At 43.2% G+C, this 13698-nt stretch overlaps 1 protein-coding gene across 2 annotated transcripts in view; it reads left to right on the top strand.

The window, feature by feature from the left end:
* Positions 1 to 13698, top strand: part of agbl4 (AGBL carboxypeptidase 4) — a 372526-nt gene that overhangs the window by 144434 nt on the left and 214394 nt on the right. For both annotated transcript variants that reach the window (XM_068707293.1, XM_068707292.1), the window contains one exon: positions 481 to 605. In XM_068707293.1, coding sequence (XP_068563394.1) covers positions 481 to 605 — 125 coding nt within the window. The remainder of the gene's footprint in view (positions 1 to 480; positions 606 to 13698) is intronic.

Raw genomic sequence — 13698 nt, 5'->3', positions numbered from 1 at the left:
GCAGGGAAATAGTTCCCATCGGATTAATTATCCTTCCGCTGATCATCTGGATCTTTTTGCTGTGGATGGTATATTGTGTGTCAGATATGGATGGCTGGAAAAGCCCCGTCTGTTGGTCTTTCTGCTCCTCTTGGTAACTGCTCTCTGTGGGCTTTGAGTTGGTTTGAAAATACTTTCTTATCTGCAGATACTGTACATGCAGTAATAAACCATGCAGGAGACCACCATGACAGTGAAGCACTATTAGCAGACACTTTTCGATTTAACACGTCTGTCTTTGAAAGCAGATCCTCAATTTGAAATGAGGCTGTGTTATAACATCATTTTGTCTTGTGATTGGCCGTCTGTCTGTTTGTAATGTTTCGAGTCCACTGATTGTGAACTTTAAGGAATGCAGAAGAAGCGATCCACTGCGGTTCTGTGTTGTGGTCTGCTGAGTTCTGCTTAAAGCTAATGGAAGCTGTTTCACTGGCTCTGCAGGGAACCTCGGCCGGGTGGACTACATCAGTGAGTTTGAGTTTGACCTCTTCATCCGCCCTGACACCTGCAACCCCCGCTTCAGAGTCTGGTTCAACTTCACGGTGGAGAACGTCCGTGAGACACAGGTCAGCATGCTGTGGTCTTCTGTACTGTTACCATTAATCATAAAGCTGGATTTCTCTCCCAATTACATTCTACCTCCCATAACACACACAGCCTTTTACTTTAATTAAGGGTGCTAAATTGGCTCAATCATGCAATATCTACCAACTTCTTACACCAATGTCCTGAAATGTGCCATGACTCTAAGAGTGTGTTATGAGTAAGAGTGTGTTATGAGTAAAACTGATGTTTCGCAAGTTTGATGCATTATTGGCTGCTTCAAACTGATTAATAAATATGTTCCACTTTGGATAGGAAGCACAGTTAAACTACTTTACTATAAAAACAAAGCAGTCTTTATGCTAACCGGCATCGGTCATTGTTTACAGTCCGATTACATTCCAACTTGTGGACTCGAAAATGAAATTTGAGTTGAGAGTCTTTGACCCGATTGTATATCTGCATTCATATGCAGATATCTGTTCATAGAGATGAATACAAATCAAAGTAGCCGTTAGACGTTAGCCAATGGGTTCCGCGATAGCATTCCATCTATTTGCTCTCCACTCAGACTGTTTACCTGCATTCAACCAAAGCCCACTCAAACGTTATAGGTCAATGCTACTAGGACCACAACAGATTACAGATGGGAACCAGAACTTCTCAGATACCAAAGTCTTGTCCAGTTGCTTTCAGAGACAGATTGTCACTATACCTCCCAGAAGGTCTCAACTGGTCTGGCTGCAGTACCCACCATCACCATGACAAGCCGCGACCCAAATTTTCAACTTCTCAAATTTATTTAATGAAAAGATGGTGCAGTTAGAACCTGAGCTGAAAATGTCCTCTCCAGTCATAGTAGTAGGGAGCTCTCTTGTGCAGAGAAATTGTTCCTGTCAGTCCCCGTCCCACACATGTTTTACATGCTGTGGATTGATCCAACACCTCTCTCACCATGTCCATGGCTGCAGGTAAGTAAGACACTTTTGTGATGTCCTCAGGTCTTGAAGTCGTCTTCGAAAGTACTCAACAGGTTTATCTTTGAGAGAAGGGTGTTTTGTTTCCAAATGCCGCTTCAGTTTTGACGGCTTCATGCCTTCTTGTGCCAGAACCTCGCTGCACAAAACACACTGAGGTTTTTGCCCTCTTTTGTCCTCAATGTAGGAAAATCCATATCTCATGTAGTCGGTGTCGTACTTGCTTTTGCCATGCTCAATTAGCATATGAAAACAAACTTTGTGGGTGTTCTTCTATACTGTGAAATGGCGCGTGTCTATTAGCATTACAGTGGGTCACGACCCACCAGTTGAGAATCACTGCTTAACACATCTCAGTGCTTTAGAAATGTGTGCTCATAACACCACCACAGAGGGTTCTCCTCTGAATTGAGGCAGTCATCTATTTCCTACACTTCAAGCTTGATTCTGCCACTTGCCACTCTGAGCTCTGTGATTGGCCGACAGAGGTGGTCACATGCCACAGAGATACATTGTATGTGGGTTCAGTGGGTGTGGCTTTAGAGGGAGGGAGGCTTGTTCTTCCATTTGATAATAACTTTGCGGGATAAGAAGAAATTGGCATTTACTAAGTTTATTAAGTTTTCTGCTGCAATGTAACCTCTGCGCATAAAATCTTGCCAGTCTCAGTATGAAGCAAACCAAAATATGAGAGATACAGTTTAGAGAGAGTGTGAAGAAAGCCTAACATAAGGACAGAGTAAGATAGAGAGGGGGAGGGGGTAAGACTGTGACGAAGATGAGAGTGAGAAAAAAGCAAACAGAGATAAAAAAGGCAAAGATGAATCCAATGCATGCTGTTGCTGCTGTCTTCCTGTAGAGTGTCCAACCCAGCCTATCTGAGGCTATCAGGCCTATCAGGCCATCTCCCTGCAGTGCTGTAGTCAGCACTAATCACATTTTATGGCTCTGAGATGAATGGGAGGCCTCGGCTTGGAGCCGGATCGATCCCAGGGCCAGATAGACCAGCACCAGCAGTCTGCAGCCTGGGCCAACAGGATATTTGCTGTTGTGGCAAAATGACAGAGAAAGTGTGAGAGATAGACAGTGAGACGGCAAGCGGGGAGGGAAACACACGACAATAAATGACAAAAGGTTGATAAGTATCATGTATATGATCACGCTATGTACAGTGGCACATGCAGGAGTAAGTTTACAGGTGAACAAACATATTCTTCGCGCACTTCCACGGCCTGTCTCTATAGCACCCCTCGCAAGCTTCTTTCATTGAAATCTGTTTCTTATCTGTCCAATTTCCTTCTTCAAAGAGGCCATGTGTGAATTTAATCTACTCCAGTAGAAGGTGTTGTGGTTAAGTGCTGCATGTGCATTTTGAACAAGGTGTGTGTGTGTGTGTGTGTGTACATAGACTTTGTGATTAGATTGTCTGTATGCCTAGAATCGTCAGAATTCACATACGTCTTTCGTTTACATTGTAATATTGTTATGATTTGAAACAAAAAATTCAACGGCGAAATTAAACAGACTAAGAATAATAGTAAATAAACCAACTAAGTGTAGCTATGTAGGGAGAGGCTGTGCTATAGAGATATCAGTGGGTTTCAGGGGAGAACTGGGCTGTTGGAGTGTTTCATCCAGCTAAGCCTTGCTAACTCTCAGCCTGAGCCAGGGGAATGGGGAACAGTAAAAGCCCGTGATATTGGAAGTGAGATGGCCATTTTGAAGGAATGTAAGCTGGTGAAACAGATTTGGTCTGCCTCAATCAGCTTAGCAGCTTTGTGGAAATTGGCTTCACCGTTGCACCGGTTATGATGGATGGCTGGATGGATGAATGTCTCTTTTTTGTATGTCCTTTCTTTTTTGTGTTTTTAGAACCACTCACTTACCCCAAAAAGCTCAGACCAATTCTGGTTGCGTTGGTTGCAATGACCGGGACACTATATGAGGTTTTGCTTGGTTTGGCATATTTTCTCTGGGAGAAGCAAAAAAAATGCTTCTGCAGAGTAATTGGTTAGAGTCTCTACTGGGACAAACATTTTAGGAAAAGTCTGTGTTGATGATAGGATAACTTACTTAAATGAGTTACCAACTTTGTTATGATCCATAAAAAAAGAAGAAAAAAAAGTTCCACAATTTCAGAAATTCCTATTTTTTTTAATTGTAATGATTTTGGTGATCCTCTAGCACCAACATCTTAATATTGTCATTTAAACACATGGAAAACTAAAAACAGCATTAGCCTCAGCTTAACTTTGTGTTTACTGCCAATTAGCATATATTTGCATGCTAACATGCTAAACTGAAATGGTGAACATGATATACATGTCAGTATGCTAACATCAGCATTTAGGTAAAAACTCCACTGAGCCTAAGTACAGCCTCAAAACGCTGCTAGACAAACAATTAGTCATTGCAACTGTCAGTGACTATTTCATTCACTGACAAGCAATTTTAGCACAGCCTAACAAGTGCTACTTATAGTATTTACTGTTGCGTTTCCCAGTTCACCGAGAGAGGTGTGAGTCTTGAACTTCTATCTGAATGCATCAACGCTATCTGAGATTGACACTGTTGACTTGGGTTTCATCAGTAATTTTCACTTCCTTCAACAGCAAAGAAAGCATGTTAAGAAGGTGAAAGAGGTGGAGAGGAGGGATATTACTGTACCAGCAGAGCTGACAATGACTTGTCTGTTTACATTGGTCTGATGTATGGAGTCATATTTAACAATGAGCTTCAATCATATTGTGGGTTTTTCTTGTTATCGTCATAGCTGCTTATTTCCTTTTGGAAATATGATTATCTCATCTTTTTGTCTTGGTCGACCTACAAAGACGGGGTTGCTGTAAACAAACATGAATTCTCTAAGCATGTTAACATTTAGCCATTATTGACTTAGTCCTCATTCAAGACCAACTCACTCTTTGTGCTACAGAATGTATTTTGGAGGAGAGGGCCAGGACGTCTCATTTACTTTAAATTAATTAACAAGACCTCATTGACGTGGCCTTTAAAAAAGTTATGCCCAAGTTTAAGGGGCCCCCTGGCCTTACTCTTCAAAATGTCACTCAAAGAGACACGTACCAACCAGGGAGAGACTCAAAATGACTACAAAGGCACCAAAACCACTACAAAGAGAACAGGTGCAGAAAAACACAAACACACTCACTATGGCAAAAAAAACAGGCAAAACCACCTCAGAGGCACAAAATGATTCCATATACAGTAAACACAAAGCAACTACGAAGAGACTCGATATGACCACAAAGAGACACAAAACGACTACATAAAGATGCAAATCAGCAACAAAATGACCAAAGCAATTACAAAGCACCACAAATTACAAACTACGAATAGACACAGAATGACCACAAAGAGATGAGTAACGACTACAAAGAGACGCAAAATGACCACATAGACAGAACAGCAATAAAAAGAAGCCAAAAAATGAACTATACGGTCTTGGTCGGGGAGTGGGGCCTTTTGAATTTGAACACATCATCACAGTTTGATCAACAATATAATTGTCCTTCATGATGTTTCACTGTGGACATCGGTAGACATCGCCCAACAACTAACAGCTAGTACTATTTCATTTCAACTTCTGCCTATGTTATGACCAGAAACCAGTAGATGGGTTGATATGACACCCCATTGGGTAAGTTGATATGCCGTTCCATTCTGCTGTAGGGGTGTGCTTGATGTCAGCCTCCGTGAAGGGCACGGCTGTGAGCTATTATCATAGGAGCCTTCAGGGAGCCATTCATAGAAGACAGGCAGTAAAACCTCGCGCCGAGTGCCTTCAACTCCTCCAGCTCTTCCAAATGCTGCAGGGGTGATTTGTAAGCCTCACTTGTCCGGGGAAAGCACAGCACAGAGCAGGGCGGTTACTCTCCATAATCAGGAAAGAGGACGAACTGAAGCAGAATAGGCCATGTGTTACCCAGAATCCCCAAAGAGCCGTCATCACTTTGCTGTTTCAGACAATGCTCGCCTATTTAAATTCATCGTCAGAGATGTTATACAATTTGTCGAGGAGAATAAGTCGGATGGCACATAAAGTTAAACATAAAATATAATGTTCAAATTATCACAGAGCCATTATGGATCTTGTCTTGGTGATGCTAATCAACCAGTCCTTCTTTTATGCAGCTTCTGTTTGAAACAGGATGTGATTGGGCTAGAATCCACATTCTATAAATTATTTCAATATTCTATCTGATGTCACATGTCATGATGCCTAATTGGGTTTAAAAGGCCTTCAAACATCCTCAACAATGTGTCATTTTCTAAATGTGCAATTTACTTATCAGTTTGAAAGATGCATCATTAATATGCTGACATATTGTGCTAAAGCAGGGGAAAAAAACAAATAAAGTAAAGGAGTGTGAGTGAGACAGAGAGATAGGGAGCGAGCAGGGTAATGGATGTGATGCACATTGATTTTTCTTTCCATCCAGAAGAGACAGAAGCAGGAAGAGAGGGTATAGGAGGAGGAGGAGGAGGAGGAGGAAGAGGAGGAGGAGGAGGAGGAGTGGTGTAGTTACGAGAAATGACTGGTTCATGTAAGCAATACATTTCCCTCCCATCCTAAATAGAGCTCGTTGGCGGCACTTCTGGGAAGTGAGCTGCTGGTTGTGGTGTGTAACATCAATGCCAGCCTGCATAATAGAGGTTCTTATCGGAGCACATGCTTCACCAGCTCTGGACAATGTTTTGGTGTAGAAGGCCTGTCTCGGACCATGTCTATGTAGGGACACTCCACTCCCCCCTTGTCTATTCCACCTCTGCCTCGTCCCGCCTTTCCTTTCATTCTTTATGTGTCTCTCCACCGTCATGTCTGTGTTGTGATGTCCTTCAGCGGTGACAGAGGGAGGAGAGGACGGGCGGGTCTCTAGCGAGCACCGTTGGATGAATGTGGGCTAATCATTGCTGGCGTAGCGTGCCCGTGAGCGTGCACTGCAGACAGCTGGTTGGTGGCAGTTTTTTCGTTGCAGAACCACATTGGGTCCACCCATGGGAGGCTGTATAGCTCTAGTATTAGACTCCTGCACTTCTATCAAGTCTACCCATACTGTCAACAACATACACTCCTGAATACTCACACATTTGCTCACTCACAAACCCACTTACATGCTTGTCAACAGGTCGGCTTGTCTCATTGCCCTGTCCGTCTAAAAGACTCAGGCTGGCCATGTCATGTTTAGTCCTTTGCCTTTTCTTCCCCGTCTGCCTTTGCAGCATATGGAACAAGGTAGATAGGCATGTATCCTGTGCTTCTGGTCTTCTTCTTTGGAAGTTCATGTTTTAAGCTTCCCCTCTCTACAGTCTCTAAAGGCGAGGCATTGGCTTCTGTGTGACTCTGCCAAAGGGATTATATCACTTCACAAACACACCACACAAGCCCAGAAAGTTTAGGATCCTAGTTTCAAACCCCAGAAGGAAGTTATGGAAAGACTTGTGTGGTTTTGAAAGACATACAAGACATCAGACAGTTGTGTCAGGGAGCGTAGGGTATCTTAAGTGACCTTGTTCTGTTAAGATGAACTAAGGCATCCTTCCTTATTGTCAAGGCTGATGCTCCCCAGATCACTTCATAATGACGTGGACAAAAGGATATGACAACAGCACTGAATGAATTTTCAAATAGTCTCCCTGATAGCAAAATGAGTTTCCTCTGGGTTATCGCTGCTGACGCAAGGTTCCTTATCAAAATTCATTGCTTTATTTTTAGCTTGATTCACTTTAAAAAGGAGGCACAGAGCTTAAGGGCATGTTTGAAAATAAAGCAGACACTTTTTATTACGCAGAGACTCATGTATCGCTCTGAGCTCACAGTTTCCTGGTACTTGTAGGGTTAAGAATACAATATGCATGCCCAATACTACAGTTTTCCTATTGATCTGTTACAATCATCTCACAGCACTCTTTTGACAAAATACAAAAGTGCAAGCATCTACAGTTATGAAAGTTTGGGACTTGAAATGTCATGAAACAGCTTGCAGTTGTGACACATCTGGCTGGCATGGGAACATCTGTAGAGGGTTTAGTGTGTGTGCCCATCAGGACAGTCATCAGTAGGCCATCCATTCGGAGCCCAGCAGCATGGCGGAGTGAGATGCTGCCAAAAGGGGACTCTAGACTCTAATTTCGCGAATCAAGGCGCAGAGTGCAAAGAGCAGTCAAGTGCGCGAAAAGAGCGCTGGCGAACTTTTGGTGTTTTTGTGGCTGCAGGTGCATAATGCACACGTGGAAACGGGGGCAGGATTAGACTCGTGCAGACTAATTCACACAAGCTAAAATGCCCAGAATGCCTTGCAGTTTTCTTTTAACAGTTTTGCCTTTGGAGGCTGGTGGTGGCACGGTGCCAGCAGGCTTTTGCAGTCCTTGAAAAGAAAGAGCAGGGTTGAAAGCCACAGCATGGGATAAAAAGAAAGGTGGTGGGGCAATGAATGCAGACAGAAAAGAACGAGGGAAGAGAGAGAAATGAGAGGAGTGAGGTTCTGTAAACTGTTCTTTTGAAATGGCTTTGGTTCTTTAGAAAGAGGGTGTTGTTACATGAACAAAATAGATTTTCTTTTACCTGTAATTCGCTATGGCTAAATGGAATATTCAAAGAAGGTAATCGTGTTCCGGATGTTTTTAGCGTTTATTAATGTAATACCGCTGATTTACGTTGATTAATGTCAATACTACCTTTTTGTATCAATATCCAACCCCGCCAACCAGTTGTACATTTGGCACAGCTTCACTCATTTGAGGCCAACACGTCATCAGAGAAACTACGATAAGATGCTATAGCATTGGGAAAAGAGGAAAAGAAACCAGGAAAGAGAGATAAGGTGGTGAGCAGGGGAAGAGGAGGAGAGTTTAGCAGAGGTTTCAGGGGGAGGCATGGTATGGTGGCTTGGTAAGGGCCTTGTGGAGCTGCTGTGCATCTGCATGAAATGATGAGCCTGGTGTCAGGGCATGGATCATCCTTTTACACCGAGTAATGAATACAGATTGCACACCGGATAGAGAGGCTCTGCAATCTGCTGCACCACAAATGAAACAACTGCCGTTCTAATCAAATAGTCTTTTCATGCCAGCGCAGCCCTCAACTTGGGCTAAATTCAATTCCAGATTCACAGATTTGTGTGTTGGGGGTTGGAGAGATGCAGGAGGCAAGGGGGAGTTATAAATGTTGTAATTAGAGTATTGTTTAATGTGTACGTGTGTAGACGCGAGTGATGTGTGTGTGTACGGTGGCGTTGGGGTGGGGGGGCCCTCCCTGGCATCATGTTGTCGTTAACCACTTGGTTATTTTAGATAGCAGTCGGAGGAATGGGTCCAATCACACTGTACACAAACACACACTCATGCACAAATGCACACATTTAGCTAATTATGCCAACTAGTGGCTTGGGAGAACACGTTCTCTGTATTCTGTATTTAGGGAACAGCGAGGAGCTTTGAAGGAGAGCCGCAGTGCCTCTTTGATGCTGCTTTGTTTTTTGTTTGTGTGGTTTAATAATTTAATCAAGCCAAATGTCCTCCTTCTCTCTGTAACTGTCTGTTGGTGGAGGCTAATTACTCTGCAGATTGTTCTCCTGGTGCTAGAGATGAGAGTTTAGATCCAGAGGGGGGGAGGGGGTGCTGATGGCTGTAATTTAACAGTGTGCTGATGGGCTAAGTTGTCTGTCGACTGCTGTTTTATTGTTTTGGGAGGCTGCTGACGAGCTACTATTCTAATATGCACCATCTGATAAGAATGCCTGCAATGTTGTAGTGCATTGTCATCTATCTATCTATCTATCTATCTATCTATCTATCTATCTATCTATCTATCTATCTATCTATCTATCTATCTATCTATCTATCTGTCTGTCTGTCTGTCTGTCTGTCTGTCTGTCTGTCTGATCAATACGAATAAATTCCAGTATCGTGACAGCGCCTACTGATACTGATACTGTATGCTCATGAATAAAGGAGAGATGATAATGCAGCTCATGCTTTGAATTCCTTAGATATAGCTATGCAGTGTTCTAAGCAGACCACATGGCATGCAGCAGAAGATAGAATGCTCAATCCAAAGACTTGAGACTTGGCTTGGACTTATGACCGAAGACTTGAGACTTGATTCCGGCTTATGACCAAAGACTTGTGACTTGACTTGGACCTCTGACCAAAAACTTGAGACTTGAGACTTGAGACTTGACTTGGACTTATGACCAAAGACTTGAGACTTTGACTTGGACTCATGACCAGAGACTTGAGACTTGACTGGCCCTTTGACCAAAGACTTGAGACTTGACTTGGACTTACAACCAAAGACTTGAGACTTGACTTGGACTTATGACCAAAGACTTGAGACTTGACTTGGACTTGCTAAAAATGACTTGTGAGCATCTCTGTCAACGAGCGATGAGCGCTTCTTGACAGACCTGCAAGCAGCACTTCCGGGGACCAAGCAATTGGTGAGAAAGCCATTATAGCGAATTCTCTTGGATTTATTGCTAATGATAAATAGCTAAGTCTGCTTCTAAAGCTTCACAGAATGTTTTATGAGCTGTTTTTGCTATAGCCTGTGATTAATACGGTTCTTCAAAACATAGAGAATACAATCTACCTTTCCCCTTTGCTGGCAGGCTACCATTATTCGTCTGAATCACAGACCATTTAGGCCAGAGGCTTAGAACCATTCCAACGTACTGTATGGTGACTGTGACACAACATCGATGAAGAGTTCACAGCTTCAGCTTTCATTTTGAGTTCACAGTGCACTGCTCTTAAGGTTCTTTTCTGTTGCTAATACAATTTTAACAAGATGTGATATACTGGGGTAGATATCGTTGGGTAGTTTGAGTTGACTAGAAAACCATTTTAACTTTGTCGATGATCCTCTATCTGAGCTTTTTTCTATACGTCACAAATCTTACAACATGACTCATTCAAATTCCCTGTCGCTGTCTATAGTCAGCAATAACATCAACAACTGACCTTTCTGCCAAAGTCTTGAACATTTCATCCCCCATCCAGAGCTAAGCCAAAACCGTGTAACTGATTTGATTTCAATGCTGCTGGCTCTACTTAGTGTTCATGTAATAAAATCAACAGACAGACTAGTTTAGTATGTATACTGTATAATGTTGCACACACTACAGAGGATAAATACATTCTCGTCTGAAATGAATTGTGCATTGTTTGAAAGTCATAATGGAGAGGTACAGTATGAGCTGGGACTGACCACAAACAATAATGGGGATGCATTGCATCACAGATGAATGTTTCATAGTTACGTGAGCACAGGGTCCATCAGCTCTGCAGGCTTACCCAACATGCAGAGCAGCACACAGAAATGTGCATACATGTATATTGGCAAAACAGAACTAGTCAGATGGACCTGCTCCATCTTGCACCGTGGGGTCACATCCCACCTCGAGGCTGATTTTATCAGATTAGAGCAGAAGAGCAGGATTGGTGGACCCAAAGCAGACGCAACTCCATCCCAGGAGGCAACCTCTGGTTCTGGAAAGTGAGGCCAGTATGGAAGTTCATATGGCGTGGAACCCGGGAGCACTTCATCCAGAGGAATAGAACGGACTGCAAATAGGTGTTTCTACATGCCTCCCCCAGCTGATTTCAGAGAATTGTTCATAAATTCAAAATATGTCTAATGCTCCGATAGTGTTACATTCTTATGTGAGTGCTCTGATTAATATATGTAGGCATATTTTTGATGATTTGCCATGTTTAGGAATTGATCTTTTGTTTCATTACCACATTTTCCCATCACTGCGACGATTCGCCTATGAGATTAGCAGTCAAATAAGGCTCCTTCCAATCGTAGAATAGTCGACTATTCTACGTTAGCGTTTGGTTGTACTTAGCACCACCCTCTTGTGTCACTTTTGGTTGCAAAGAACCAAGATGGCCACGGCCAAAATGCTAAACTAAAGGCTTCGAAACCGTATTCCACAAAACAAGTGGTGGGGCCTCTTGTGATTCTCACCGGAAGCATAGAGAGCCAGAGTAAATTAATGAAATTTAGCAACTTAATGCTTCATGCTAGTGTGCTAATTCTACCATACTATAATAATACAAACAGCGTGCTGGCGGCCAAATGGCGTGTAGCCAGGAGCGCTGGGTCTAACGTTCCCTCTGCCCTACTCCCCACCGCTCCGGAGGAGGAGAGTGCTACCTAGCTAAACAGTCAGCCGAATGTCTCCGGAGCTGCGTCCGCTCTGTACCTGGAGAGCAGCGACAACAAATGGCGGCGCCACTGACGTGTGTTGTCTCCACGTCAACTAACAACAATTGCCATTTTCTTTTGTACTAGACAAATGACCACAGAAAACCCGTCTACTCCTCTTCTTCTATTTCTGTTGGTGAAGTGCTGGCTGTTGAGGGTTGTTTCAGTGTTGATTTGGTGTTGCGTTTTTTTTTTTTTGGAGGGAGACACTTTCAGACTGTGCTCACACCCCATGTGGTTAGGTCAAGCCAGTTGGGCTAATTTACTCTGTGCGCTGTCACTGACACATGGGTGGGGGGGCTAGCTGCTGGTGGCATGCCGGTCCAAAGAGCATGCTGTGAAGTGAAACATTTATAGCTACTCTAGTGGCAAGTGCGCACATGCTCTGTCACATGCTCTGTCACTAATACACTCAAATAGTATGATATGTGTTGGCCTTGGGCAGTACAGTGTGTGTGCGCGCGCCCATGCGTGCATGTGTGTGTGTGTGTGTGTGTGTGTGTGTGTGTGTGTGTGTGTGTGTGTGTGACGGGTTGCGGCTCACACAGAGCTCTATCTCCTGGCAGAACCTGGGGTAGGTGGTGTCAGCACTCTGCACTACCATAAATCAAGACTGTGGTCACAAATGTGTGTGTGTGTGTTCTGCCCATTTTTAGTGCCTGCAGGTATATATTCAGAAGCTGAATGTCAATAAAACAGAACCGATTATTTAGGCTGGTTGGCTCAAGCGTGTGTGTGTGTGTGTGTGTGTGTGTGTGTGTGTGTGTGTGTGTGTGTGTGTGTGTGTGTGTGTGTGTGTGTGTGTGTCAGAGCCCCTGGGGGATCTAGCTTCCCGCTCTGTGATGCCTTTAGTCACATCTGCTATGAATGTTTCATGTCACACTGGTGGGTAACCTGCTATGGGTGAGCACACCAGCTCTCACACACACACACACACACACACACACACACACACACACACACACACACACACACACGATAGCAGAGTATCCTGCAAAGTGAAGAATTTTCAACACTAGAAATGAGTTTTGAATTCCATTTACTTCCATTTAGAATTATTATTTTTGTCAGTGCAAATGCATTTTATTCATTCAACTGCAATTAACCAGCAACGTTTCCTCGAAAAAACAACTTGTAGCAGGTTCTGCACAAATATGATCAACCAAAATCTTACTACGGTCAACCAGATATAAAAGAGAGTTTGTCAAATAACAATTGCATGATTATTTTGCACGTATAATATGTTACCTTGTTTATATCAATGTCAACTTGTGTATTGGTAAGACCATTCAGAAGAAGATGAACTAGATTTAAGAAGTGATTGTGAAGGTTGGTTGCTTTATCCCCGGCCAGCATACGACAAAAGAGGGAGTAGAGGGAGCTGGTCAGAGTAGTTATTTTTGACACCAAAACTGCACTGCCACGCCTGATTTGTATTGACACTCCTCTGTATAGTGCTCCTTGCACTTTTCAGCAAAAGGAATTTCATGGTAAGTCAAAATATTACAGAAGCAGGTGGGACAAAATTGACTTTTGCTCAACAAAAAGTGGTTGGTATGAAAACATTGGTATGAAAACAGAGCCCTGTTTGTTAAATGTGTTAAATGCTCAGCTTGGCTCCACTCTTACAGAAGACTATCCCTGTCAAAGATGCCCAGACAATTTAAGCAAAGTAAACTTTACAGGGATTCTCTCTAAAACATGATTCAGATTCGGGATCACAGCGAGATAGAGACACCTTGCTGCTTTGTTTAGCCTGCATGTGTGATATCTCCACCATGGCAGCAGCTCCGCTCGAGTTTTTGAGAGTAAACAGATGTTGTTTGTCTTTGTGATGTCGAGATTTAGCATCTCAAGGGATGCAGCGGACCTGTGCTTTCCTGTAAGCTCACAAAGGAATCAGAG

This window comes from Cebidichthys violaceus, unplaced genomic scaffold (genome assembly GCF_023349555.1).
Source record: "Cebidichthys violaceus isolate CVI_PGR_0920_01 unplaced genomic scaffold, fCebVio1.0.p SCAF_13, whole genome shotgun sequence".
Taxonomy (NCBI): domain Eukaryota; kingdom Metazoa; phylum Chordata; class Actinopteri; order Perciformes; family Stichaeidae; genus Cebidichthys; species Cebidichthys violaceus.
The sequence above is the reverse complement of the archived record's forward strand: the minus strand, read 5'-3'. Positions and strand labels throughout refer to the sequence as shown.